The 26,505-nt window shown below is 41.2% G+C and overlaps 1 protein-coding gene across 3 annotated transcripts in view; it reads right to left on the bottom strand.

Annotated features, from left to right (window-relative positions):
- Window positions 1–9,941: 9,941 nt before the first annotated feature.
- Window positions 9,942–26,505, bottom strand: part of ATAD2 (ATPase family AAA domain containing 2) — a 47,283-nt gene continuing 30,719 nt past the window's right edge. The window contains exons 15-28 of one of the 3 annotated variants that reach the window (XM_058668503.1): window positions 25,871–25,961; window positions 25,270–25,584; window positions 24,022–24,148; window positions 23,575–23,761; window positions 21,413–21,598; window positions 19,942–20,077; window positions 18,916–19,112; window positions 17,654–17,813; window positions 16,292–16,414; window positions 16,035–16,178; window positions 13,614–14,000; window positions 12,146–12,279; window positions 11,289–11,417; window positions 9,942–10,096 (exon numbers count right to left, since the gene is read on the bottom strand). In XM_058668503.1, coding sequence (XP_058524486.1) covers window positions 10,052–10,096; window positions 11,289–11,417; window positions 12,146–12,279; window positions 13,614–14,000; window positions 16,035–16,178; window positions 16,292–16,414; window positions 17,654–17,813; window positions 18,916–19,112; window positions 19,942–20,077; window positions 21,413–21,598; window positions 23,575–23,761; window positions 24,022–24,148; window positions 25,270–25,584; window positions 25,871–25,961 — 2,361 coding nt within the window. In that variant the 3' untranslated portion in view covers window positions 9,942–10,051. The remainder of the gene's footprint in view (window positions 10,097–11,288; window positions 11,418–12,145; window positions 12,280–13,613; window positions 14,001–16,034; window positions 16,179–16,291; window positions 16,415–17,653; window positions 17,814–18,915; window positions 19,113–19,941; window positions 20,078–21,412; window positions 21,599–23,574; window positions 23,762–24,021; window positions 24,149–25,269; window positions 25,585–25,870; window positions 25,962–26,505) is intronic. The other 2 variants (XM_058668504.1, XM_058668505.1) reach the window with 2 other exon arrangements.

Genomic DNA, 26,505 nt, shown 5'->3' with positions numbered 1-26,505 from the left:
CAGCTATAGCATATACTTCATTTATATGTATATATGCATATATACATATAAATTGAACGAGCATTTGTTGAACAAGACATAGACTTTGCCCAAATCACTAAAATTTTTTTAGTGTTTCATCTTTTCACTTGTCATGTAGTTTAGTTACCATGATCTCATTTTAATTATTAATATTATAAGTTGAAAATACAGACTGGCACAAGCATTGTGGCTTATAAAGTTAAGCTGCCGCTTGTAAGCCAGCATACCATATGGGTGCCAGTTCATATCCCAGCTGCCCCACTTTCTCATCCAACTGCCTGCTAATGTGCCTGAAAAAGCAGCTAAAGATGGCCCAAGTGGTTGAGTCCCTGACACCCATGTGGGAGACCCAGAAACTTCTGGCTCCTGGCTTTGGCCTGGTCTAGCCTTGGCTGCTGTGACCATCTGAAGAGTCACCTAGCGGCAGACGTCTCTGTTTCTCCCTCTCCTTCTGTAACTCTGACTTGTAAATAATCTTCAGAAGAAGAAAATATAAATCAATTACTCACAGTTGCTTCCCTTTCTGTTTCATAGCTGGATGATAATTTACAGTCAGCAAGGATATATGAAACAGGGCCCGGCAGCGTGGCCTAGCGGCTAAAGTCCTCACCTTCAACGCCCCGGGATCCCATATGGGCGCCGATTCTAATCCCAGCAGCTCCACTTCCCATCCAGCTCCCTGCTTGTGGCCTGGGAAAGCAGTCGAGGACAGCCCAAAGCCTTGGGGCCCTGTACCCGCGTGGGAGACCCAGAAGAGGTTCTTGGCTCCTGGCTCCGGATCGGTGCAGCACCGGCCATTGCGCTCACTTGGGCAGTGAATCATTGGACGGAAGATCTTCCTCTCTGTCTCTCCTCTCTGTATATCTGACTTTATAATAAAAACAAATAAATCTCTATCCTCTCTGTATATCTGACTTTGTAATAAAAAATATATCTTTAAGAAAAAATGATTGCATGGTTGATCAGGGTGGGTAGAATTGAGGTTTAGGGAAAATTGGGTGAATTCATTGCTTCCAAATTTGCTATTTCTTCTTGTTGTTCTTGGGGGAAGGGAAGAGTTACAAAGGGGGAACACACTCATGACTAGCCATATGTCCCAGTACCCAGGGATGAGGAATTGCCACCTCATATCAACCCAGAGTCTCAATGTGTACATATTCTGAGGGTTCTGTCCAAGTGATTTGGACAGTTCTGAAATGCTGTCATTTTCACTGACCCAAGAATGATGTCAGCCTCCCAATGTCCGTTGGCTCCATTCACCAAGATTTTTTGCTGTCATTGTTTGTTAGGGTAGTTGTCCAGTTTGTTCTGTTCTCCTTCCTCTGCTACAGCACCAAATATGCTGCCATATTCTTCTTTTACAACAGGGTCTATGTCCACTGTTTCACCTTTTTCATTAAGTAGGACATGTACCCAGGCCAGGTATCCCTAGAATCACTGGATCCCCCACTCCTGGGGCTAAAGAACCTGGCACCCACCTAGTAGGTGGGCCCTGGGACCCGGGCCAGGTGACCCAGTCCCCACCGTATCCTCCACCCCTGGGGTTTACGAAACCAAGATCCACCTAGCAGGCAGGTCCCAGGATCTGGGCCAAGCGACTCAAACCCTACCAGTTCCCCTATCCCCGGGGCTCAGGAATGCAACCCCCACCACACAGGTGGGCCCCAGGACCTGAGCCACTCTTTCTGAGCCCTGTCAGATCCTCCATCCCTGGGACCCACATACCTGGCACCTGCTGGACCCAAGCTGGCATGACTCACCTCATCTCAACATGTGCAATCTTATTATGCAGCCTGGTCCAGTCCAATCTGCCCCTGTTCCAGCTCCTGCTGGTGGGTGCTGCAGCCTATTCCAGCCCACCCTAATTGCTGTCCCGGTCCTAATGTGAACTGGCTGGTGTTGCAGCCAGATCTGGCTCCTTCTGTCCCCCGCCCTGGTTCTCAGATCTGCCAGTGGGTATTATGTGCTGGCCCAGATTGGTCTGTCCCCAGACCTGACCCACATCTATGCCGGCGGGTACTATAACCTGGCATGGTCTGGGCTGCTCCTTGCCTTGATTCTTGTGCTCACCTGCAAGGACATTTCTGTTTTTAAGGAGGTTTTTTTTTTTTTTTTTTTAAGCTTCTATTGGGGCTAGCACGGTGGTGCAGCAGGCTAATTCTCCACCCTGTGGCCCTGGCACCCCATATGGTGCTGGTTCCTGTCCTGGCTGTTGCACTTTCCGTTTAGCTTCCTCTTATAAACTAGGGAAGCAATGGAGGATGACCCAAGTCATTGGGCCCCTGCACCCATGTGGAAGACCTGGAGGAGACTCCTGGCTTCGGATCAGCTGAGCTTTGGCCATTGCAGCCATTTTGGGAGTGATCTTGTGAGTGGAAAGCCTCTCGGCCCAGCATTGGTAGCCTAGTGACTAAAGTCCTCATCTTGAATGTACCAGAATCCCATAGGGGTGTGGATTCATGTTCCAGCTGCTCCACTTCCCATCCAGCTCCCTGCTTGTGGCCCGGGAAAGCAACAGAGGATGGTTCAAAGCCTTGGGACCCTGTACCCAAGTGGGAAACTGGAAGCAGCTCTGGGCTCCTGGCTTTGAACTGGCTCAGCTCTGGCCATTGTGGCCGCACGGGGAATAACCTAGCGGGTAGATCTGTCTCTCCTGTTTGTAAATCTGCTAAAAATTAAACCTTAAAAAAAAAAAAGGGAAAACCTTCTCTACATTTCCTCTGTGAAATCTGCCATTCAAATAAAAATAAAATTTAGAAACGTTTTTAGTACTAAAGGAGTGTATGGTCACCACAAAACTTACAAAATATAGAATCCATCTTTTTTTTTTCCTTCCTGTCTAAACATTTTAGTGTAGTTCCAGGTTGGCTATTTTTAGTTGAAAGAAAATGTGTAGTTATATCCATTCTTTCTCCTGAAAGGTTATTTGGCCTCAGAATATTAGAAAACTGCCTTGTTAGATGTAGACATGTTCATTTAGTTAGCATTTTTGTGATTACATTTTGTGTAACAGCTGTGAGGTGAAGGCTCCAAAGACAGCAAGAAGTTTGAGCGGTGGTGGAAATTTCCGTTTCTCTGCAGTCGGGTGGAGAAAGGGACTTGGGAGAAATCTAAGGAAGAACAGCAAAGAGGCACATGCCGTGGTCCTAGAGCCAAGATCTGTAAGCTGCATGAAAAAAAAAATGTACAGAATTTACGATTGCGGATAGTTTAGTCTTCATAAGTAAAGCGAAGCTTGTTTTTTTTAATCCTAATTTTCCTAAAATATTCACTACAGTAAATTGCTACCATTAGGATTCATCACACGTAATCAGTTTCCAAATGATTTCATGAATACATTACCTATTGAAATGAGCACTCCTCCCTCCTCACTCCCCCGAGTCAATCTTCAAGCCAACTGAAGTTTTACAATGGTTCTTTACGCTGAGACTCAATGCGTCCGCATGCCGGGGTCCCCACGGCCAGCTCTCTGGCCCACCCGACGTCTTGGTCCCATATCTTTCAGCCATTTAGATCGTTTTGATTCGGCATGTTCCAAGAGCCTCTTGCTGCATGCTAAGTGCCGTAGCTCCGACTCCTCGCCAGAGCTCGGATGCTGGCAGCTCGGCTGATGCCTCACATGTAGTCATTTCATTTCCAACTCTGGCACATAAAATTACACAGCCAAAACACAAAGCTGCCAGATTTTCCTTTTCAAAAACAGGATAAAAACAGAGCATTGCTCCAAAACAAAACAATCTTTAAAACAGGAAACAGTTGAGAAATAAAATTGCTATGCTGTCAAATTGTTGGACCATCTCATAATTTTCATTGATCTTACAGCGTCTTAAGTTAGGCTCCTCTTAAAGCAGACCCTGAGTACAGGATACGTGAGTGGCTGGTTTATAAGTGGTGTGTGGGAGGCAAAGGGAAGGAAGCTCAATGTGTAGTTCCAAGCAGGTTACTGCTCTGGGATCTAGGCAACCTTGGTCCCAAGGCTTTGGGCCATCCTCTACAGCTTTCCCAGGGATGGGAAGTGGAGCAGCTGGGACACAAACTGGTACCACACGGGATCCCTGTTATTTGCAGGGATTTTGCCCACTCTAGGGCCAGTAAATTGTCCAAGTTGCTCCAGGAACATAAAGCATAACTAGGTACCTGTGACAAGGCTGGGCATGAGTCGCTGCAGCTGTGCTAAGAGCTGCGATTTACTGAGACTGTTATTTGTTACTCAGGGTTGCCTCCTGGAAGTTGCAAGCCTTCAATACATCCCAGAATTCAACAGTACTGACATGAGAATCCACCAACATCTTTTTCCTCTAGGTGGATAAATTCCTGGTGCTTTCTACTCCATCATCTTCCCAGAGACCTTGCAATCTATGAGGGCTTTTGAGAAGATTCTTGAGAAAATGGAATTCAGGTTGCATCTCTTTTAAAAAGGGAGAAAAAAAAATCCTCATAAGTCTAAAACATCACACTTTTTCTACAATTTCCCAAGAGCTTTCTGAGGACCTGTATACATGTTAAAATTCTACTTTCCACACTTTTTGAAATGTCTTCATGATGTCTTAGCCATCTCTTCGCGCACCCCAAATGCGACCAGAGTGGTATGCAATTACGTACTTTATCCCCACTCTGTTCACTGACTCCTGGGTTGAACTTTGCCACTCTTGAGACTTTGAGGTAGAAACATTAGAATTCAAGTGCTACAGCTTTCCTCGAGAACACGGTCATGGTTCCAATCATTTGGTCTGCTAAGTACTCCTTTCCAGTAGAGTTGTTCACTGGAAAAATGCAGTGACCATTAGGAATTCAGATCTGTACATCTGGGTTATTCCCCTTGCAAGGGAGACGGTAAAGAGGGCTGTTCTGATTACCAGCCTTAAGACTAGACAGAAATAATACAGCAGCTAGGTTTATTTTTTAATTATTTATTTTTGATAAGACAGGGACAGGGGTAGGGAGAGGTAAAAAGAGTAAGCTAGCTCCCACTTACTCCCCAATGAATCAACTGGAGCTGTGAGCCCAATCCAGGTCTTCCTGATGACAGCAGATACTGAGCCACCTTGTGCTATCACCTGTTGCTTCATGGCGTATACATCAGTGGCAAGATAGAATTTGAAACAGCACCACCAGGCCCAAACAAGCTAGATTCAGGAGCAAAGCAGGCAGTTCAACAGGGGGTGTAGCTGTCCTAACTACTAGGCCACTGTCCCCTTTAGGAGATAGGATTCAAAGAACTTTTCTTCTTTCTTCCTGCATTATGTCCCCGTCCCTACCCCACTATCTTCAAGGAATACCGGCTGACATTTTAGGTTTCAGGTGGGAATTGGAGTAAAATAAAAATCTTAAAATTATCTAGATTCCCACATACCTGGAAATGTACTGATGTTAGTAAACGTTTTTCCACCTGGGCCAAAAGTGGACACAGAGGAACACCAGCAGACTGTAGCAGATAGGTTACAGCAAGGGGCCCTCAAGTCCTGGCTGTGCTCCATTTGGTCTAATTACACACTCCAGCCAGAGCCCAAGACTAGAGTGAAAGCAACATTGATTCTCCTGTTCCCTCCAAACCAGGTTGCCTGCTTTGCTCAAAGTGTGACTATACAAGCTTCCTTTCATTCTGGTAACTGCTCTAACTTCTCCCTCATTCTTGGGGGCCTAGCACCATATCATTGCTTGTCATTCCCTTCCACCTTTAATCTTACCTTGTTCTTTCTTAATATGCAAGTGGGAAGTCTTGCACAATAAGCACAAAGGATGCAGGGGGCAAGGATTTTTTTTGTAAGATTCATTTTTTAAGTTGGAAAGGCAGAGCTGCAGAGAGAAGGAGGGACAAAGATCCTCTATCTGCTGATTCGCTCCTCAAGTGGCTGCAACAACCAGAACTGAGCCAATCTGAAGCTGGAAGCCAGGAGCTGGGAGCTTCTTCTGGGTCTTCTATGTGGGTGCAGGGTCCCAAGGCTTTGAACCATCCTCTGTTGCTTTCCCGGGCCACAAGCAGGGAGCTGGATGGGAAGTAGAGCAGCTGGATATGTACTGGCACCTGTATGTGGTCCTGGCGCTTGCAAGGTGAGGATTTAACTATTGAACCATTGTACCAGGCCAAAGAATGTTATAGTACTCAGAAATTAAATGCTTATCAACAGTAAGGTGGATTAATAAACTATGGTTTACTTACAAAACAGGATTTATGATAATGAATGAACTATAATAGTAAGCAATACTGTGAAAACATTGTAGCAAACTAACATTAAGGGGGACAAAATTATTCCTATAGAATACCTTTTCATTAAGTAAACACCTGATGGAAAAATGTTAACCTGTAAGAACATAGATTAATAGTCCCATAAATTGGAAATCAAGTCACATAAAATGTAAAGCAACAAAAAGACTTGGTTTTTTTTTTTTTTTCTTTTTTAAGACTTGGGTTTATATTATCATGTGCTTGTGGCAGGTGAGGCTATCTGGTGGGAGGTTTGGTTAGATGTTAACTATCATGGTTTTGATTTTCCTTTTGAGAAGTAAGTTTTATAGGTGCTAGTTACTTGCAGTTCAGTTTTTCAGAGGAAGTGGATTTATACAGGCAGCTATGGGAATCACCAGGAAGTCACAATTTAGCCAGGAAGGACCTCCTGGAAAGAGAATAGGTATTGAGGATGGCAGGCAATTACTGCTGGCCGAGGACACAACCTGGGCAGGGGGAAGGAAAGGTATTGTTTATAATTACTGTTGGTATAAAAATGATCACACACTCGGTGGCTTTAAAGAACAGATTGTTGGGCCCGGTGGCGTGGCCTAGTGGCTAAAGTCCTCGCCTTGAACGCCCCGGGATCCCATATGGGCGCCGGTTCTAATCCCGGCAGCTCCACTTCCCATCCAGCTCCCTGCTTGTGGCCTGGAAAAGCAGTCGAGGACGGCCCAATGCATTGGGACCCTGCACCCGCGTGGGAGACCTGGAAGAGGTTCCAGGTTCCCGGCATCGGATCGGTGCAGCACCGGCCCATTGAGGCTCACTTGGGGAGTGAATCATCGGACGGAAGATCTTCCTCTCTGTCTCTCCTCCTCTCTGTATATCTGACTTTGTAATAAAAATAAATCTTTAAAAAAAAAAAAGAAAAAAAGAACAGATTGTTCTTTCACAGTTCTGGAGTCAGAAGTCCAAAATCAAGATCATTAATCTTCAGTCCATCCAGACCCTGGCAGGGCCGCCTTCCTGGCTTTCAGGCTGCGTGATCTCCTTTCTGCAGGAAGGTCCTGACTCCCTTTTACAAAGATATAGATGATGTGTTCAAGGCCCACAGAGTCATGGAGGGAAACACCCACTGAACCCCAAAGTGCTTCATCAGCACTGAAAAGCATCCTTTCCTTTTCATGTTTTGCCACATCATGTAATTGACTATTTCCAGACTGCTGGTGGTGGTGGGTGAGTTGCTATCATGTTTTCAGCCAATCACCAAGGTTTCATGCAAAATATGAAGTAGACAGCTGCACTCTCTTCTGCCTCTGCACAGTACATGAAAACGCAGATGCTTCTGAACGTATCCAACTCATCCCTGAACGTGGCATATTCCACTATTGTAAACATCCACACAGAAGGCTTAGGAAAACACCTTCACAACTCGGAGTTACCTTTAATATGCACAAAGGGGGATTTTTTCTCAAACACCTACACTACTCCAAAACTCATCAAAACCATGCCCACTATGTTTCTTATTATTAAGACCTTCAGGATAGCTGAGTTTTTAAATTTTGAAGAAGTCCAATTTCTCAGAATACTTATTTTTAATTTTGTTAGCTTTTTTTTTTTTCGGGCTACCCTATCCACTATCTAAGCACTAACCATCACCAAATCAAGGCTTTATTATAAAAATTTGCTTTTTGTAGTACAATCCCATCTCAATTTTAGGACTGATCTTCCCATTTTCAAAAAAAAATCAAAAAAGCAAACAAAAAAAACCCCAAACCATGTCACTGGGATTTTGATCAGGATATAATCTATAAACTGATTAGAAGGTTACTGCAATCTTACCAACACTGGATCTTCCATACCATAAACAGGTTATGTTTCTGTTTATATAGGTATTATTTCTTTTAGCAAGATGTTGCCATTGTGTGTGTAAATTGTTCGCCTCTTTAATTTTTTCCTTTCCAGACTGTTCAATGCTAATCTACAGAAATACAACAGATGTATAGGAGCAGGTCTTTAGCCTAGTGGGTAAGACATCCACATCACACATCCGGGTGCCTGGGTTTCATTCTGTGTGCCAGCTCCGGATCCTAGCTCCCTACCAATATCCATCCATGTGGGAGACAGGATTGTGTTCATGGCTCTACGTGATGGCCCCAGTTGCTGTGGGCATTTGGGGAAAGAACCAACAAACAAGAGAACTCCTTAAGTAAGTACAAATTAACTTTTGAATACTGATTTTCTATCCTGTAATACTGCTGATCTTGTACATCTAAGTCATTTTTTTTATAAAGATTTATTTATTTTATTACAGCCAGATATACACAGAGGAGGAGAGACAGAGAGGAAGATCTTCCGTCCGATGACTCACTCCCCAAGTGAGCCGCAACGGGTCGATGCGCGCCAATCCGATGCCGGGAACCTGGAACCTCTTCCAGGTCTCCCACGCGGGTGCAGGGTCCCAAAGCTTTGGGCCGTCCTCGACTGCTTTCCCAGGCCACAAGCAGGGAGCTGGATGGGAAGTGGAGCTGCTGGGATTAGAACCGGCGCCCATATGGGATCCCGGGACTTTCAAGGCAAGGACTTTAGCCGCTGGGCCACGCTGCCGGGCCCCATTTTTGTTTGTTTTGCACTAAATTATCTTTAGTATGTTTTAATATACTGAAAATGACAAATCTGGTAAGTTTTCACCTTTAAAATTTATTATGCAAGCTGTACATACAAAATGAAGTACTAGTTACAAAAGCTGTGTTTGCAAAAATAAGTTAAATTTTAAAGAGCATATGTATGTGTCTCCAGCAATACACACACACTGAAATCTTGTGACTGGCATTGCTTGATGCATTACAGAGGGTGGCAATCTACCTATTAAAACACCCAAATTACTGCATTTGACAAGCCCTGAAATATAATATTCAGATAAAGCAACAAGAAGCAGGTCAATTCTGCATTGTTTCAGAATCCAAAATCTCTCATTTCAGATTCCCACTCACTATTCCACTCAAACAAGGATTCCAACAGTTTCACAATTTCTTAGAGTGTCTTCTCCACAAAGGATATGCAAGGAAATGAATGATCTTAGCATTAAGACTGCATTTTTTATATTAACACAGAATTTATATTTGCATTTATATATTTGTATATAAAAGATATATATAGGCTACACAATTTAAGATATAGTTTTTAAATATAAAAATTTTGCTATTAAAGATGCTTAACAAGGTAGTTTTTAATAGATTTGCTGTGAATATAATTACAAAAGCAAACAAAAATGTTTTAAATCTTTATTGACACAAACAAGATTATAAAAATGTATCTAAAAACATTAATTCTAATATTTAAATGAAGAATTGTATGGTGCAGTCAAAAACTGTTCAAGGGCTGATATACATGGTAACTTGAACTCTGGCTTTGAAGTGGACACGCAATGGATGCTTGAAGGCAGATGGGAAAACAGCATTAAAGAAAACCAAAACAACAAAACAATGGCAATGATACAACGGTTAAGTAGGTTTCTGCTCTGATAGGATAAACTGCTCTGATACAATAAACTGTTTTTAGGTAGGATAAAATTAAAAGTGCGCAATACAAAAAATTTCAATGTTGCTAATTACTCTAAAGTGCCATAAACTCTTAGCTATCAAAATAACTTCTAACAGTTGGCGAAGTTTCAACTACTATTATTATAGTGCTGTGTTCAAGCATCCAATGTTCATCAGTTCTTACACATGTACAACATACCTGGAAAGTCTTATGATTTTAATATTTCCCTTATGAGGCAGGACTTCATCTCATATCAGTTACATGGATAAGTAAAGTGATTTACATAGGAATGGAGTATGAAGAATATCTGAGACAATATCATGATCTTGAACAACTGAAGTCTTCTACCTCTTGCTCCATTTTCTAGGTAAGATAGGAAAGAAAAACATTACGTTAACATAAATTACACATTTGATAGTGAAAATAAAAAGTGAACTTTACAGATAACTGCATATAACTTGATTTTAGTGATGCAAATTATCATTCATTATTTAAATATCTTTGAAGTAAGTTTAAGATGCATCCATGCTATATTTAATTCCAACAGGCAAAATTAACATAATGGTATAATTTGACATAGTATTACACTTGGTAGGTCACAGCACTATGCCAACCTAGGTATCATAATATGGGTTGGTAGGTACACTAAATGCTACACATAATGTATATACTTAGTATATTTATACATATATATATTACATAGTAGTAGGTAGGTAGCAGGTACAATTTTAAACTTTGTAAATACTGATATTGTAATGTACCATGGAATAACAATTTATTGAAATCAGCATTTCAGTACGAGTAATAAAGCAAAATTATATTTAAATAAGTAGTTCTAACAAAAAGCTACAGCTTCACTAATACAAAGTTTTCATAGTTTACTGATATTATAGTTAAATTGCTTGATGAAGATACAAATGAATGAAGTTCTACATTTAAGAAATTCTGAGCTCGAATTTGTACTTACAATATACATATTAAGGATGGTCTTTAAATTCTTAGAATCAAACCAGTTGGGGGGAGAGAATTTGGGGAGGGAATAAGAGAAATCCCAGAGCCTATGGAATTGTATCATAAAATAGAAGGGGAAAAATTCTTTTTTTTTTTTAAAGATTTATTTATTTTTATTACACAGTCAGATATACAGAGAGGAGGAGAGACAGAGAGGAACATCTTCCATCAGATGATTCACTCCCCAAGTGAGTGCAACGGCCGGTGCTGCGCCGATCCAAAGCCGGGAACCTGGCACCTGGAACCTTTTCCGGGTCTCCCATGTGGGTGCAGGGTCCCAAATCCTTGGGCCATCCTCAATTGCTTTCCCAGGCCACAAGCAGGGAGCTGGATGGGAAGTGGAGCTGCCGGGATTAGAACCAGCACCCATATGGGATCCCGGGGCATTCAACGCGAGGACTTTAGTTGCTAGGCCACCGCTGCCGGGTCCGGGGAAAAAATTCTTACAATGAGCTAATTTTTTATTTATCTAGATTAAGTAAAACTTTAGCAATCTTATGATACGTGACAATGGAGGAATAAAACATTTTCAACAACAGTTTACCTGTATAAGAGTGGTTTTGTCGTAGTCCCTGCGATGCTGATAAATACACTGGCTGATGACTGCATACAAATTTTCCAGCTGCAATATATTGTATTCTTGACTTTTTTTCACAACAGTTTTCAAAAGATTCTAAAAGAAAACAAGATGATTGCTGTGAAAGATCACACTTCCTGAAACACGATATTTAGTTTTAAAGATCTGGGGAGCTATTATATAAATCGGAGAACAGACCAAGCCATTACATAAAAGATGGTAGGCAGTGCTTGTCATTTCGCTGTAGTTAACTTCACCATCATTTGGTGATCCTGGCTCTAGCCTTGAGAAATTTCCAGGGTAAAAATTACAGCTGCCTACCTCTGCCTAACATGCCCACCCCTACAATGGCTCAATTCTCCCACTGCAAGTACTGTGATTTCACTGGGGCACTGGTCCATGTTCCACTTCCTATCAACGTCCTGTTACTAGTCCACAATCCAATGTGTGGAGATTATTAACTTAAAACACTAAGATTTCAATATACATACTTTTTAAAAAAGATTTTACTGGAAAGGCAGATTTACAGACAAAAGGAGATACACAGAGAAAGTTCTTGTGTCCACTGGTTCACTCCCCAATTCCAGCCTCAATGGCTGGAATTGAGCTAAAGCCAGGAGTCAGGAGCTTCCTCCAGGTCTCCCACATGGGTGCAGGGTCCCAAGGCTTTGGGTCATCCTCAACTGCTTTCTCAGGCTACAAGCAGCGAGTTGGACGGGAAGTGGAGCAGCCAGGATATGAATTGGTGCTCATATGGGATCCTGGTGCATGCAAGGCGAAGATTTAGCCATTAGGCTATTAGGCCAGGCCCTCAATATACATACTTTTAATCGCTCATGGTCCACAACAAGTGAGGGTGTAGGCTGAGAAAGAATCGCCAAAGCCTTTTCAACACTGATGAGCTGCTGTTGCTCAACTTGGGAACGTCTGGCTCGAGTCATTCGCAGAACAGACATTTCTGGAATGAAAAGTTAACTATTACTTAGACAGACATTATAATGCTTAAAATGACTACTAGGCACATTCAATAATACAGCATGTTTACTAAGCACATAAGCACCAAACAGAAATTCTGGTTTATTACTTCTAAGATCACAACAATGGAACTTTTTAAAAAACTTAGACAATTTAAGAAATACTCCTCAAATGGATTTCTTTTATTTTAAGGGAATTATCAACCAGTCTTTCACTTGAGCTTAACACTCACATCCATTTTACACCTATCATCAATGGAATGTCCCCAGCAGGGTTAAGTAGTTCTGGATGGAGACCAGCCTGAATTTTTTCATTAACCTGGCCTAATAATAATAATAATAATAATAATAATAATAATAATAATAATAATAATAGAAAACAAACAAAAAACCCAGGCTGACACAGTAAGTTAATCCTATGCCCAGTGGCGCTGGCATCCAGTATAGGCACTGGTTCATATTCCTGCTACTCCACTTCTAATACGGCTCTCTGTGGAAGATGGCCCAAGGCCTTGGGTCCATTCAGCCACATGGAAGACCAGGGCTGAAGTCAATGTTCCAGCCAGCTTTCTCACATGGGTGGCAGGAGTCCAAATATTGGGCCATTATCTGCTATTTTCAGGTCATTACTAGGGTGCTGGATGGCATGTGGTAGAGCCAGGATATGAAGCAATACCAATACGGGATACTGCTGTTGCAGGTGGCAGCTTTACCTGTTACTCCGTAATGCCAGCCCCTCTTTATGACTAAATAATATCAGGGACCTGCAAAATCCACATAAATCTATTATTAAACATTGAGAAGATTCACATGGAGACAATTCTATAGGGAAAATTTGAAGAGTAAACTCATTGAAGAAAGAATAACAAGAATTGTTCCGTATCATTCAGTAAGAGTAACAGAAAATGCTTATCTTGCTTAAATGCAAAAGGATATTCTGTCAGCTTTTTAAAAGCTCCAAGATTTACATGGATTACCCTATTCATTCTCAAAATACCTCTTAAGCCTGAACATTTTCCCTTGCTTTCACAGATGAGTAAGCAGGCCAACAGGCTAAGTGTCCTCATGAGGGTCCCAGGTACTATGTGGTGGACTAGCGGATCAGCTTCACGTCAGCTCGCTGTCAAGTACACTGCTGGCTAGTGACCAACTTACTACTAGTTCAACAGCAAGTAATGACGATGTTATTTTTCCCCAAGTAATGATATTTACATTAAGAAAAAAAAAGACCATAAATTGAGAAGTACTAAGCTGCTTAGGGATTTTGAGCAGAACTTTTAAAAATTAGTAAGCTGCTCTTTAATCAAGGAAAACTTACCCTTTGCTTCATTTTCATCATAAACACCTACTATCTGAGAGCTAGAAGCATCTCCATTGCAAACAATCTTTTCTTTTCTGAATTCCAGGCAAGCTGCAGTCTTTCTGGATTCTTCGAGCTCATTCTCGGTATTACTAGCACTTGAATTATTTTCCACTTCCCCCTTGTCCTCAGAGGCATGGTGCAGCTTCTCGCTGTCTTCCAGTGAAGACTCCCCTGTGTTGCCTGTCTCGTGGTCTACACTCGTCTCCTGCATTTCCTCCGGATCACTCTCGATTTTGTCGACAGCACTTTGGCTACCTTCCTTTGCTTGTGAAATCTTTCTTCGCTTTGTTATGGTGCCCAAGTACCACTTTGACTTTTTGCGAATTTTTCTTTTCAACTGAGCTTCAAAGAATTTAAAATTATAAAAAAAAAAATTAATTTTTAAAATTCTAAGAAAATATGAAACATTTGAGAAACCACAGTAATTTCATATGGTTGTAGTATAGAAACAAAACAGAGGGCACAGTGAACAGAAGTTGGCAAAGTGGGAAGGCCCAGATCACAAAACTTGTCATTCCAAGGAGTCTGAATTTTATCTTCACTAATTTCAGAAATCCTGAATAATTTGAAGAAGGGCAATGACATTTTTAGGAAAATCTACCTTTTTAGGAAAATCACTTTGGCAGCAACATAATAAACTAAAAGAAAGGCAAACCTTAAAATAGCCTATAAGTATAAACTGCTTACACTTATTTAGGAACTTGTTTAGCTTTATCTATACTGACTCATCACTCACTAGACTTATGCTATCATCACCATTGGACAGGGGTACCTGTGTTCAAAACCCAATTCCGGCACCTGGCTCTTGGAAACAGGGGTGATAAATTAAGTAGATGAAACCCAAAGTGGAAGACATGGAATGAGTTCTTGGTTCCTGGCTTTGGCCAGGCCGTTCATTCCCTGTCTACTATGGGCTTTGAGGAGCAAATCAGCAGAGGAAAATCTGTCTTTCAAACAAGTGAGGATTAAAAATAGCAACAAAACAGAATATCTGGAAGGGTGTTCGGTCTAAAGTTTCAGAAATCAGGATGCTGATGCCCGCCCCCCACCCCTGTGGAGTTCTGACCTATGACCTCTGGCTCTCGCTTCCAGCTTCCTGACAATCAGGACCCTGGGAATCCCAGTTCCTGCCACTCAGGAGGGAGACCTGGATAATATTCCTGGCTCCTGGTTGGTGGCATTTTGGGAGTGAGCTAACACATGAGAACATTGCTTCCATCTTTCAAAATAAATAATACCTAATAACAAAGAACCTGATTTCTAAAACCAAATTAGTTCTGCCCTTTGTAAACAAAAACTTAAATCATATTATCATGTGTGTGTATAATATAAACATGTCCTATTCTTACACGCTGCTTTATGTAGAGGTTTAATCATTTCTACTGCTGTGCCATAATCCTGTTTCCATTCTGTTGAGGGAAATTTAAGCTGTTCCCAGTGTTGCTTTCATGAAGATTCTTCTGGATTTTTTAAAGGGATTACAGCATATGCAATTCAGCCAGGTATGTAACCAGGAACCTCAATCTCCACATATAAGCTTGCCCAGAGTTAATTTAACCAGGGGCTTTCTGGTTAGGGAAAGCTTCTTGCTGACATTCTTTGTCATCCCCTCCTTTCTTGTTAATAACTTTAACTCAAATCAACTTGTGAATGAACAAATCTGTGAGGGAATAGCGAGTCCTAACTTGAGCAAAGTATACACACACACACACACACACACACACACACTCAAGATTTAACGTGGCAGGGAAGAACTGGGATGCCAAAAGCAGAGTCTGCTACTCAAGGATTCTAAGAGAATAAACTGGAATTAAGACATGCCTGGGGAGGTAGCCTCAGCAAACTGAAAAGTCTTTGGCTTGCTACTCTGTGGTGTTTTACCACAGGGGCAATGGGAAACAGGTCAGGAGTCACAGAAAATATGATCACTCATAATTAGATGGTAAATTGGGTTTGTAATCAATATAGAACAAACTTCGATTTAAAAATGCAAAGTTGCATTAATATTAGTAAAAATTTATGCGATTCATTGTATTACCAGAAATAAAGTGAGGGACAGAGTAAATGGCACTCAGATATATAGAGAAGAGAAAAGACTTTCCATTCGTTGATTCACTCCCCAAGTGGCCGCAATGGCCAGAACTGCGCCAATCCAAAGCCAGCAGCCAGGAGCCTCTTACAGGTCTCTCACATGGGTGCAGGGTCCCAAGGCTTTGAGCTGTCCTTGACTGCTTGGAAGTGAGGCTGCAACACCCATATGGAATCCCAGTGCGTGATGACTTTAGCCACTAGGCTACCGTGCCAGGCCCTAAATGGCATTCCTGAAGAGAACAGACACACTGATTTCATGGATGAGAACTAGCCCAGAGTGCTTACCAGGCGTGCTGCAAGCCACAGGAGGACTGGCCACCTTCAGCTTCTCACTGTGCTCTTGGTCAGATCTTTTATCACCAGCAACAGTGGAATTTTGTTTTGGCATCACATGGTAGTAGGAAGGGGCGTACTTGGAGGAGATACAACCTAAAAATAGACATGTGGGGTGTCTAAAAGATTTCCAGATTTCAAAATTCTGTAAATAATTAAAAGGACTCAATCACTACATCTGAAACTGCTTCCGGTAATAACTTTCTTACCTCTTTTCTTTCTAGATTCCTGAATTTCTTCACAAAGCTGCTCAAAATCTTCATCAAGTTCCTCCTTAATTATTGCGTAGGCAGTATCTCTTAAAGCACAGGCTCTATGCCTGATAAGACGATCTGAAAAACAAATAAAAATGTAATTATTAACTTCTTATTTTTCCTCTCTAAGAAACTACATATATTGAGCTAAAAATTACAACTTACATTTTTAGTAAAAGTTGTTGGAATTACTATCTTTCTCTGGTATTGATCTAATGTTCTAGATACTTGAAGTTATTGCTGCTACCTCATTCTGATCCTTCCTTTTAAATAAATTGAAGAATCAACCAATAGCAACAACGAACAAAACAATTAAGAAAGGAATAAACAAAACATGGGGGGGTTAAGTGTCATTAAGGGTATCAGGGAAACCAGGCATGTGAAAGAATTTTGGAAGAAGTATAAAGGATATTATTACACAGAAACTAGACCAAATGAAACAGCAATTCTACACAGGAAATACTAGAAAAACCCTTTAGAACAAAGGGGCATATAACTAGTGAAAGCAGACCAAAACCCCTCACAGAAAATACTGCAATAGCAACTCCACGCTACAGCTCATGAGAATCAGCTCTGTCTGCATCAGGGTGCTACAGGAGGCTTCCAGAAAGACATCTGGTTCACAAGAAAAGCACGGCAGTCTAGGCAGTGGTATCCGAAGGGTGGGTCCCAGACCCACCACATTTCAGTATGACCTTGAAACCTGAAAGAAATGCAACTTCTCAGGCCCCCACATCCCACATCTAAAGGACAAGGAACCTGATATTGGTGTCCACGTATCTGTATTAACAGTTCTATGAGATTCTGATCTCTACTGATGTTGGACAATTTTAGTCTCACAACAGACAGGAAGCCCAGAAGCAGCAATATGACTACTAAGCAAACAAAAAAACCCTGCTTCCTTCTTTGTATGATTCAGACACGTTCCCAGTTTCCTAGCTTTCCTTAATTTCCAGAACCCTGAGCTACAGAAAAAGCCTGAGGAAGAGGGGGCAGAAGACTAGGAGGGGAAGAACAGTGGCTTTTCAGTCCAATTTATAAGCACCACTTAACTTTGTGGCTATAACCTGTGTCCTCCAACAGCACTGCTTCCAGTCCAGTTGCTCCACTTTGATCCAGCTCCTTTCCTTGCTAATGGCACAGGAAAACAGCAGAAAATGCCCAAGTGCCTGGTCCAGGCCACCCATGTAGCAGTCCAAGATTAAGCTCCACGCTTCTAGCGCCCATCTGCCCCAGCCCTGATCTGTGTGGCCACTGGTGAGTGCGTCAGCAGAAGGAAGCTCCATCGTTTGTGCCCCAGTGCATCCCTCCACTCACCTCCAGGGTCCCTATCTGGGTTATATTCCAATGCGTTACTACAGATCAGGTCAATATCTCTCAGATAGTCTTTCACAGTAAGATACTTGTGCAGATCAATTTTGCTTATTACAGATGAAAGGTCCATTGGCTGTTTTATTACAGTGACATAATCAGGAACCTAGAATTCAAGCAGACGTCCAAATCACATTAACTCTAAGCAAAACATCTGAGTTAAGCTGCTTTACCAGGCAAAATAGAGGAGAGAGTAAGTGCATATAAAGTGACTTGCTTCTCTGAAGTAGCTGTATTCCATAAAAACCCATATCACCCAACTGCCCCCCATCGTTCAATGTCAACTTAAAGTTTGGCTGTTCTAACTTTGTAGATCACAATATTATGTGGCTATAATATATTCACAAACTGCTTCTAGAATGTTCTAGGCTAGAAGTTATTCTCCACAGGAAAAGAAAGAATAAAATTATACATGTTGAGCACACTTAACTCAGAACATGCACCTACGAGGGAACACACCCTGGGTCCAGTGCTGTGGCAGTGACTTCGGCTGCTGTTTATCATGGAGAGCTAGTTTGGGTCCCGGCCACCCTGCGTCCTACCCAGTTTCCTGACACTGAATCTAGGAAAGCATATCACTCACGTGCTTGCCCCTGCCATCCATGTGGGTGACCCAGATGAAGTTGTAGCCATTAGTGGGGAGTGAAATCAGTAGATGCAGCATCTTTCTGTCTTTTCCTCTCTCTTGCTATTGTTCTTTCAAAATAAATCAATACATTTTGTAGAATACATTCTTGTTTTTGAGATTCATTTTATTTTTTTTGAAGGTTAAGACCAGATTTATGGAGGAGAGACAAAGATCTTTGAACCACTCGTTCACTCCCCTAATGGTCACGATGGTCTGAACCGAGTGGAGGCGCAAGTCAGGAGTCAAGAGCTTCTTCGGGGTCTCCCATGTGGGTATAGGGTCCAAGGTTTTGGGCCATCCTCCAATGCTTTCCCAGAACACAGGCAGGGAGCTGGATGGGAAGTGGGGCAGCTGGGACACAAACTGGTCCCCATATGGGATCCAGGTGCTTTGTGAGGATTTAGCCATTTAGCCATTAATATATCTTAAAATTTTAAAAGATCAAAATGTATCGCTTCTCAGCCTTTTGGCTAAGATCAAGTGTAAAAAGATCAAAATGTAGGCAGGGAAACTATTCAAACATTCTGATTTCGAAGCATTTTGGCAAAGAACACATCCAACACAAAGATTAAATTAATACCTCATCAGGGTCGACGGGTTTAGTAAATATTCTAAATCGCTTATCAATGGCAAGTCTATGCGTAACATTTCTTAAGAAAATCCTCAGTTCTCTGAATGTATCTTCCTCTTGTTCTTCAAGTCTCTTCATTTCTTCTGCTGTCAGTGGTTTTGGCTCAGGTGGTGGTGCAACTGGGAGTACCTCCAAGGCCTGCAAAACTTCACAAGTAAAAAAGTTCAGTTACTATTCCTCTGTAAAACACAGAAATTACTCAGCAAAAATAAGTTTTGAGGGGGTTATCTTCCTGACATTTATCAGGAATAATAAGAATTTGAAATATAAAAGTGTTATCATAATCTTTACCCTTATATCCACCCTAGAAATAACTGGTAACTTATAATTTTGGATTGCTAATTTGTAATCTCCTCTGTTCAATTTCAAGATAATTTTTAAGAGTCTATTAAAACTAAAAATGCATTATCTCCAAGACAGGAAGATTTAACTATAAGTCTTCTGTATTAATTTATTAACTAATGAGAAATTATAAATTCAAATATGAAAGAAGTTTAATATTGTTTAAATACATACACAATGAGTACATGGGATAAGAGTCCTATGTCCAAGAAACTGGCAATCTATTAAGGGGGTAAGAGACAATGATGTCACTGTGATGTCATAGTATTAGTATGAAAAAATACAGTAAGTCATGAAGGTAGCAAAAATAAGTTTTGACCAAGTAAGTTTTGGAATACTTCCTAAGTAAACAAAACAAGACAAAAAATCAGTTAAACAAGTCCATCTTTAGGCACAGATGGGCAAAACGGACAGAAGTAATACTGAAAGGAGTTATGAACGAAATTAGGAAATTCAGAAATATGTTTATTGGGCTTAAAATGAGCTGGAAAGATCAGAACAATCTATGAATGGCCTATGTGTTGTAGAACATTTTAACAGGAAGCATAGATTTTTAGATGGTTGTCAGCACCATTAACTAACATTTTATTCTGTTTTTCAAAATTACCTATTAGCTTTCATAGAGGAACTAACCTGCTTTCTTCTTTGAAACAGGAGGCTTAGCAGCTTGCTTTAGAATTAAATCTTCAAAAAATTTAGTTCGTTCTTCTTTACCTGGCAACTGTACAGTAAAAATCTCTCCATAATCTTGGATAAACAACTCCTGCACCTTAAAAATACAGAATAAATATTAGGGTGCCTCAAAAATGTCATGGAAAAAGGTAAGATAATTTTGGTTCCAAACTTCTGAAATCCACATCTTTTCAAACCACAGCTTCTAGGAACATTTAGAGGACACCCAGCATAAGAGATCTCCATGGACTGAGGAGGGAGAAGGAAGAGGTGACAGCTCCTGACGGGAGGAAATGGACGTGCTGTCATCGCCCAACACTGTATCACATGCTGAATGGCGGTTCAGATGGTAAGTTGTTAATGTGCATCTTACCACACACTAACCAAAATAAGAAATATAAAATTGATAGAAAAAAGAAGTCTCAAAACAAGTCTCCATATTTTCCAGTATCATGCTGACTAGAGGTTCATTTTACAACCAGTATGTGGTGTATTTTGGTTCAGACATCTTTGATACACAGAAGTTTACATGTATGGCTTTGACATGTTCCATCCTGCAAGGTCTTCCATGCTCCTACATTACTGCCAGGACCTGGGATCTACATGGTTCCTCCAAAACTCCTGTTGACACTTAGCCCTGATGCCTCAAAATGAAGAGCTCCAGGGAAGGAGCTGGGCCCCTTCCTCTGTGTATAGACAGGGTTCACCAGCTCTGCCAAGAGCACTCTCCTGGAAGTGAACCACAGTGCTCTCCAAACTCAGCTGCTACGGCCTTTATAACGCATTGCTAACCACCAGAGTTACAAAGCTAAATCTCTGTTGTTGAAAAAGACATTCTTCTACTCACTGGTTCACTCCCCAGATGGCCCACAATGGCTAGAGTCAAGCCAATTTGAAGCCATGATCCAGAAGTTTCTAGATGTCCACATGGAAGACAAGTGCTCAGAGAATCCACACCTCCTCCACTGCTTTCCCAATCAGAAGGGACTGAAGTGGTGCAGCTATACTCGAACCAGGACCCATGGGACACAAGTGGAGGATTAGGCTGCTACACTACCATACCACCCCCCAGCGATCATTAACATACTTCAGTTTCATTTTTATGTCTGACATTGGCCAGTCTCCACCTAGTACAGGAACATGCATTCATTTTGCGTCCTTACTATGCTCAATCCTATTATTTCAAGCGTAAATCAACCTAGATTTAATGTTCCTTAGAAGATTTTGCCTCTATGCCTTACTATTTTATTTAATCAACTTTCAAAAAAAAAATCTGAAAAGCATGATTACAGTGAGAGACACTTTTTTAGCAATATTTTTGATAACTTTACCTTATCATTTGGCAGTACTTGAATTTTTACAATGGGCTATAATGATTTTGGAAAAACAAGTCTCTTGGTAAAGTATGATAGTCTCCCACCCCCTCAATTACCTCTTCTGGCAGAGCAGAATGGGGTTTGTCAGAAGTTGCAAGTAATAAAACTGGAGCAAATGAAGGAATATTTTGTAATAACGTGGTAAAGGTGGCTTTGAGCGTTGGTCCAACTATTTCCCACCACAAATGGATATGTGGAATATACACTATGCTTGGTGCTGTTCTCTTAGCTTCACGAATCACCTAGTAAATAAAGGAGGAAAAAATACTCATTTTGACAGTCAGTACATTAATTTACTATTGCTTATTCTATTAGTCTGAAACATGGTATAACTTCACAGACTGCCTTAGGGTCAGCTAGGAGGCATAGTAGATTAAGCATCTGCTGGCATTCCCCACTGTTCCACTTCCGATCCAGCTTCCCTGCTGTGGCCAGGGAAAGCAGCAGAGGATGGCGCAGGTTCTTAGGTCAGGCACTAAGGTGGGAGACCCGGAAGAAACACCTGGAGCCCAGTTTCAGACCATCCGAGCTCTGCAGGTTAGTCAGTGGGAAATGAGTTTGCAGATGGAAAATCTGTCTTTCATATAAAAGTAAATAAAATGTTCACAAAACTTCCCCCTATATCCTGTAACCTTGTTTATATGTTTTATGACGCTCTCATTTTTTTTTTTGGTAACATTCTAATAAGCACCAGAAACAACTTGAAAAATCTAATTAATATACTTTCCCATTGTGGTAACTACCCTTAAATAAAAACAGCTTCAAGCAATTCAGAAGAATTGAACACAAAGATAATATTTTGGTGCAAGTTGGAAATACATGCATAGTGCCCGGCGTGATAGCCTAGCAGCAAAAGTCCTCACCTTGCATGCACCAGGATCCCATATGAGCCCCACTTCCCATCCAGCTCCCTGCTTGTGGCCTGGGAAAGCAGTTGAGGACAGCCCAAAGCCTTGGGACCCTGCACCCGTTTGGGAGACCTGAAAGAGGTTCTAGCCTCCTAGCTTTGGATCAGCACAGCTGGTCATTGCAGCCACTTGGGGAGTGAATCAGTGGACAGAGATCTTCTTCTCCGTCTCTCGCCCTCTCTATATGACTTTCCCATAAAAATAAATAATAAAAAAAAAAAGCAAGTTGTTTGGGAGACGGGCATCCACAGTAGATCCTTGGCTTGGCGTTGTGGCTTTGCTTCCAGTCCAGCAGTAACACCTATCCTGGGAGGCAGCTGAAGGCGGCTAAAATACTTAGGTCCTGAGCAACCATGTGGAGAGCCCGGAATGAGTTCCAGACTCCCAGCTTCTGTCTGGACCGCTATGGCTGTGCTTGTTACCAGCAGTTGAGCGAGTAAACCAACAAACAAGAGATCCATTTTCTATGAATAAATATTTTTAAAAACACATTAAGTAGTAGATCTGGGATTTAAATCTGTGATTTTTTTCTCTTTACTTATTCAAGAGGCAGGGAGACAGAAAAAGAGAGCCTGCATCTGCTGCTTCACTCTCCAAATGCCTGCAATGGCCAGGCCTGTCCAGACCACAGCCAAGAGCTGGGAACTAAATCCAGTTCTTCAGTGTAGTGGCAAAGACCCAACCACCGGAACCATTACTTGCCGACCCCCACGTTCTCCGGCAGGACCAGTGCCAGGAAGAGAACCTAGCTACTGATATATAGGATGCAGGCATCTTAATTGCAAGGTCAGATGCCCACCCCAAAACCTACATTCCAATCTATCAATAATTTTTACAGCTCTATTCCATAATCCTGAAAATGAGAACCATAAAAAATGCAATTCAAAAAAGACGACTCACCTTGAGATTTTCTCTCTGAAACATTTCTCTTTTTTAAAAAAGATTTATTTATTTGTTTATTTATTTATTTATTTTGGAAAGGCAGATGGATATACAGAGAGGAGGAGAGACAGAGAGGAAGATCTTCCACCCGATGGTTCACTCCCCAAGTGAGCAGCCACAATGGCTGGCGCTGAGTCAATCTGAAGCCAGGGGCCTCTTCCGGGTCTCCCACAAGGATGCAGGGTCCCAAAGCCCTAGGCTGTCCATCACTGCTTTCCCAGGCCACAAGCAGGAAGCTGGATGGGAATCGGGCCCGCTGGGACCAGAACCAGCACCCATATGGGATCCCAGTGTGTCCAAGGCAAGGACTTTAACTGCTAGGCCACTGCACTGGGCCCCTGAAACATTTCTTAACCACAAATAATTACCTGGGCACATGTTTCTTCAGGAGATGTAGCACTAACTCCAAAGAGAACAGCAATGTCTAATGTATACACGGCAAATTTTTCCAAAGCATGGATGACAGCAGGCGCCAAGTGTGAACCCTGACCAAACCCTGGCTCTCCCACGATCAACATTCTTGGTCGAAAAGACATAGGCTGGTAACAAGCATTCCTGAAACAAATGATTAAAATGCTGTTTTAGAAAAAACGTTAGTTCATGTTTCTCCAAAAATACTCTCTTGAAGTCAAAAGCTTTGCCTATATGATGCAATCATGACATGGGGATCACGTAATATGTGACTCTCAGAGATGTTTATGTAGCAATACTTTCATATACTTTAATTTTATCACAATTACATCTGTGACAACAAAAAATTGCTCTGATATTAACAATTTACATAGCAAAAAAACTGAACTGTAAGGAAAATATACCTATTCAGACGAAGAAAACACTGTTTCGCCTTATTCACAGACTTCTGAGAAGGCCCATTTTCATATACAGATGAAACCTCGTCATCACTGTAGGCCAGGTCACTTTCTAACAGAGGACAAGAAATGTCTGTAAAGCACAAAAACCATGAACTTTTCTGTATAGTAATGTTTCAGCTAGCAAATCACTTTTTTAAAATTTTTTGAAAGTTAAAGATTTATAGGGATGAATAGCAAATGAAAATAATTCATTTCGAATTTAAATTGAGTTAATACATTATATAAAGTTCCTTTAATAAAGCAAAAAGAACATTTTCAGGAGGTCTTTCACAAAGAAAACATACTTAGAATGGAAACAGTCAGCTATATTAAGAACACTAATTTACCACCTACTCCATGGAGTACTACTCAGCCAATAAAAAGAATGAAATTCCACCAATTGCAAGTAAATGGTATCAGCTAAAGACCATTACGCTCAGTGAAATAAACCAATCCCAAAAGGGCAAATATCATATGCTCTCTCCAATACAAGGCAACCATCATGCAAAATACAAGTTCAACAGATATATAGGTAAACATGCATATATACATAGTTATCTAGAGGAACTATATAATAGAGACTATCATATTGAGATGTGATGATACAATGTAATATGAATCTCTACTTCTAAATCAAAGATGGACTCCCAATGAAACTGTTAAATATATCTTGACAATAGGATGCTGGACTCTGCCATTGCCCATACCTACAATATCAGGATACACTTCAGTGGAATTATGGACTTATGACTGTTTATGAAGGGCTATACTATTGGAATAATATAGGGGAAATCAGTGGGGAAAGCGACTTGAGGCGGTGGGGTGGGGGGAACCCAACAGCCTATGAAACTGTATCATAAAATACACAAACACAAATTTACAGTGGCTAGTCTGAGGTGAGCACCTGCCCCGGCAGTTATCTGATTATCTTACGTGGAATTCCTGTGTCTGGTGCCTGGCCCTGGCTCCTAGTATCACCCAACCTCCTGCAAACACAGTACTGGAGAGTGGAGGTGATGGCTTAAGCAATGAGCTCTGTCACCTCGATATGGAAAGCCTGGACTGGACTCCTACCCAGGCTTTCATTCCACCCTATCCAGCCCAGCTTTCATAGGCCCTAGCCACTGTGGACAGGTGAGGAGAAGACCAGGAAGCTCTTCATCTACATCTCGAATGAAAAAAGGAAGAGAAATGGTCAATCAAGTTTGATACCTGAGTCTAAGGCTTTGTTTGTTCCGACTTGCGCATGGGGGAACACTCTCTGCAGGGCTCCCAGGATCTTGTGCAGGGTGCACTGCAGCAGCGGCTTCACAATGGCAGACAAGGCCTGCCCGGGCGACGACACTGCTCTTTGAGAGGCCGGTATCATCTTTTGCATAGCTACCTCAAAATCCTTAGCTGAGATATTAATTGACGAAAGATCCAACTGCAGTTTCTCACTAGTGGTGTAGATCTGTGGATAGCGCCGACGAAGAGCACACAAAGCAGCTTCAGCACATATTGACTTAATATCTGCACCACAATATCCTATCCAAAGCAACCAGGAAAACACAAAACCACCAGAACCCTGTTAGCATCAATCAATCAACCACTTAAAGGAGATAATGCTATCCACTACACAGGTCTGATGTGAGAGCTACTTCAACTGTCAAACACTTCTGCTAATATTCAGGACGACTGAGAAGAAAAAAAATGCCCAAAATAAAGAAACGAGAAACAAATAGGTTTGTTTTTCTTTAAATATGATCTTGTAGGACTACTTGTTTCATTTTCAAAATTAATTTAGCATTTAAATGCTTAAAACAATTTTTACCAACACAGCTTTCAGCCAGCTCATCTAGAAATGTGTCCAGGGGTTTAGGATTCCAATCTCTTGTGTGAATCTTCAAAATCTCTTTTCGAGCCTATGAATTAAAAAAAAAAAAATATTTTCACAACTTTAATAATAAAGTGCTATTCCAAGTAGAATTTCAATTAAAAAAAACTTACACTGGCTAAAATTTTTAAGCAATCAGTACTTGAATTAAAAAAAAATCCAAAGCAAACTGAGGAAAAAAAGAATTATCAGAGTTCAAAAACGTTGGATTCATGGCTAAATAGGTCTATTTTCTAGAATTCAAGTTACACCCATCATAAATGTAAATAACAGAAACTGAGTAACTACTGAAGAACTGTTTATTCTAGTGCAAATTAAGAATTGTTTTTAAGAGTATTGATAGCTCTATGCTTCTTTCCTTAGTTCTTATAAAATAACTAGGTAGAATTATATGATGGTATCCATGAAACAGTCAATGCTGAATAAACTGGCTAAGTCACAAGTTCCAAAACAGGCATAGCAAATTTTGTCTTCTAAGGTACATTTGAATATTTATAACAGCATTTGCATGCACACAAAATGATCAACTTAAAAACTATCCTCCTGCAAACTGGCTATATTTCAAGTTCAAG

This window comes from Ochotona princeps, chromosome 9 (genome assembly GCF_030435755.1).
Source record: "Ochotona princeps isolate mOchPri1 chromosome 9, mOchPri1.hap1, whole genome shotgun sequence".
Taxonomy (NCBI): domain Eukaryota; kingdom Metazoa; phylum Chordata; class Mammalia; order Lagomorpha; family Ochotonidae; genus Ochotona; species Ochotona princeps.
The sequence above is the reverse complement of the archived record's forward strand: the minus strand, read 5'-3'. Positions and strand labels throughout refer to the sequence as shown.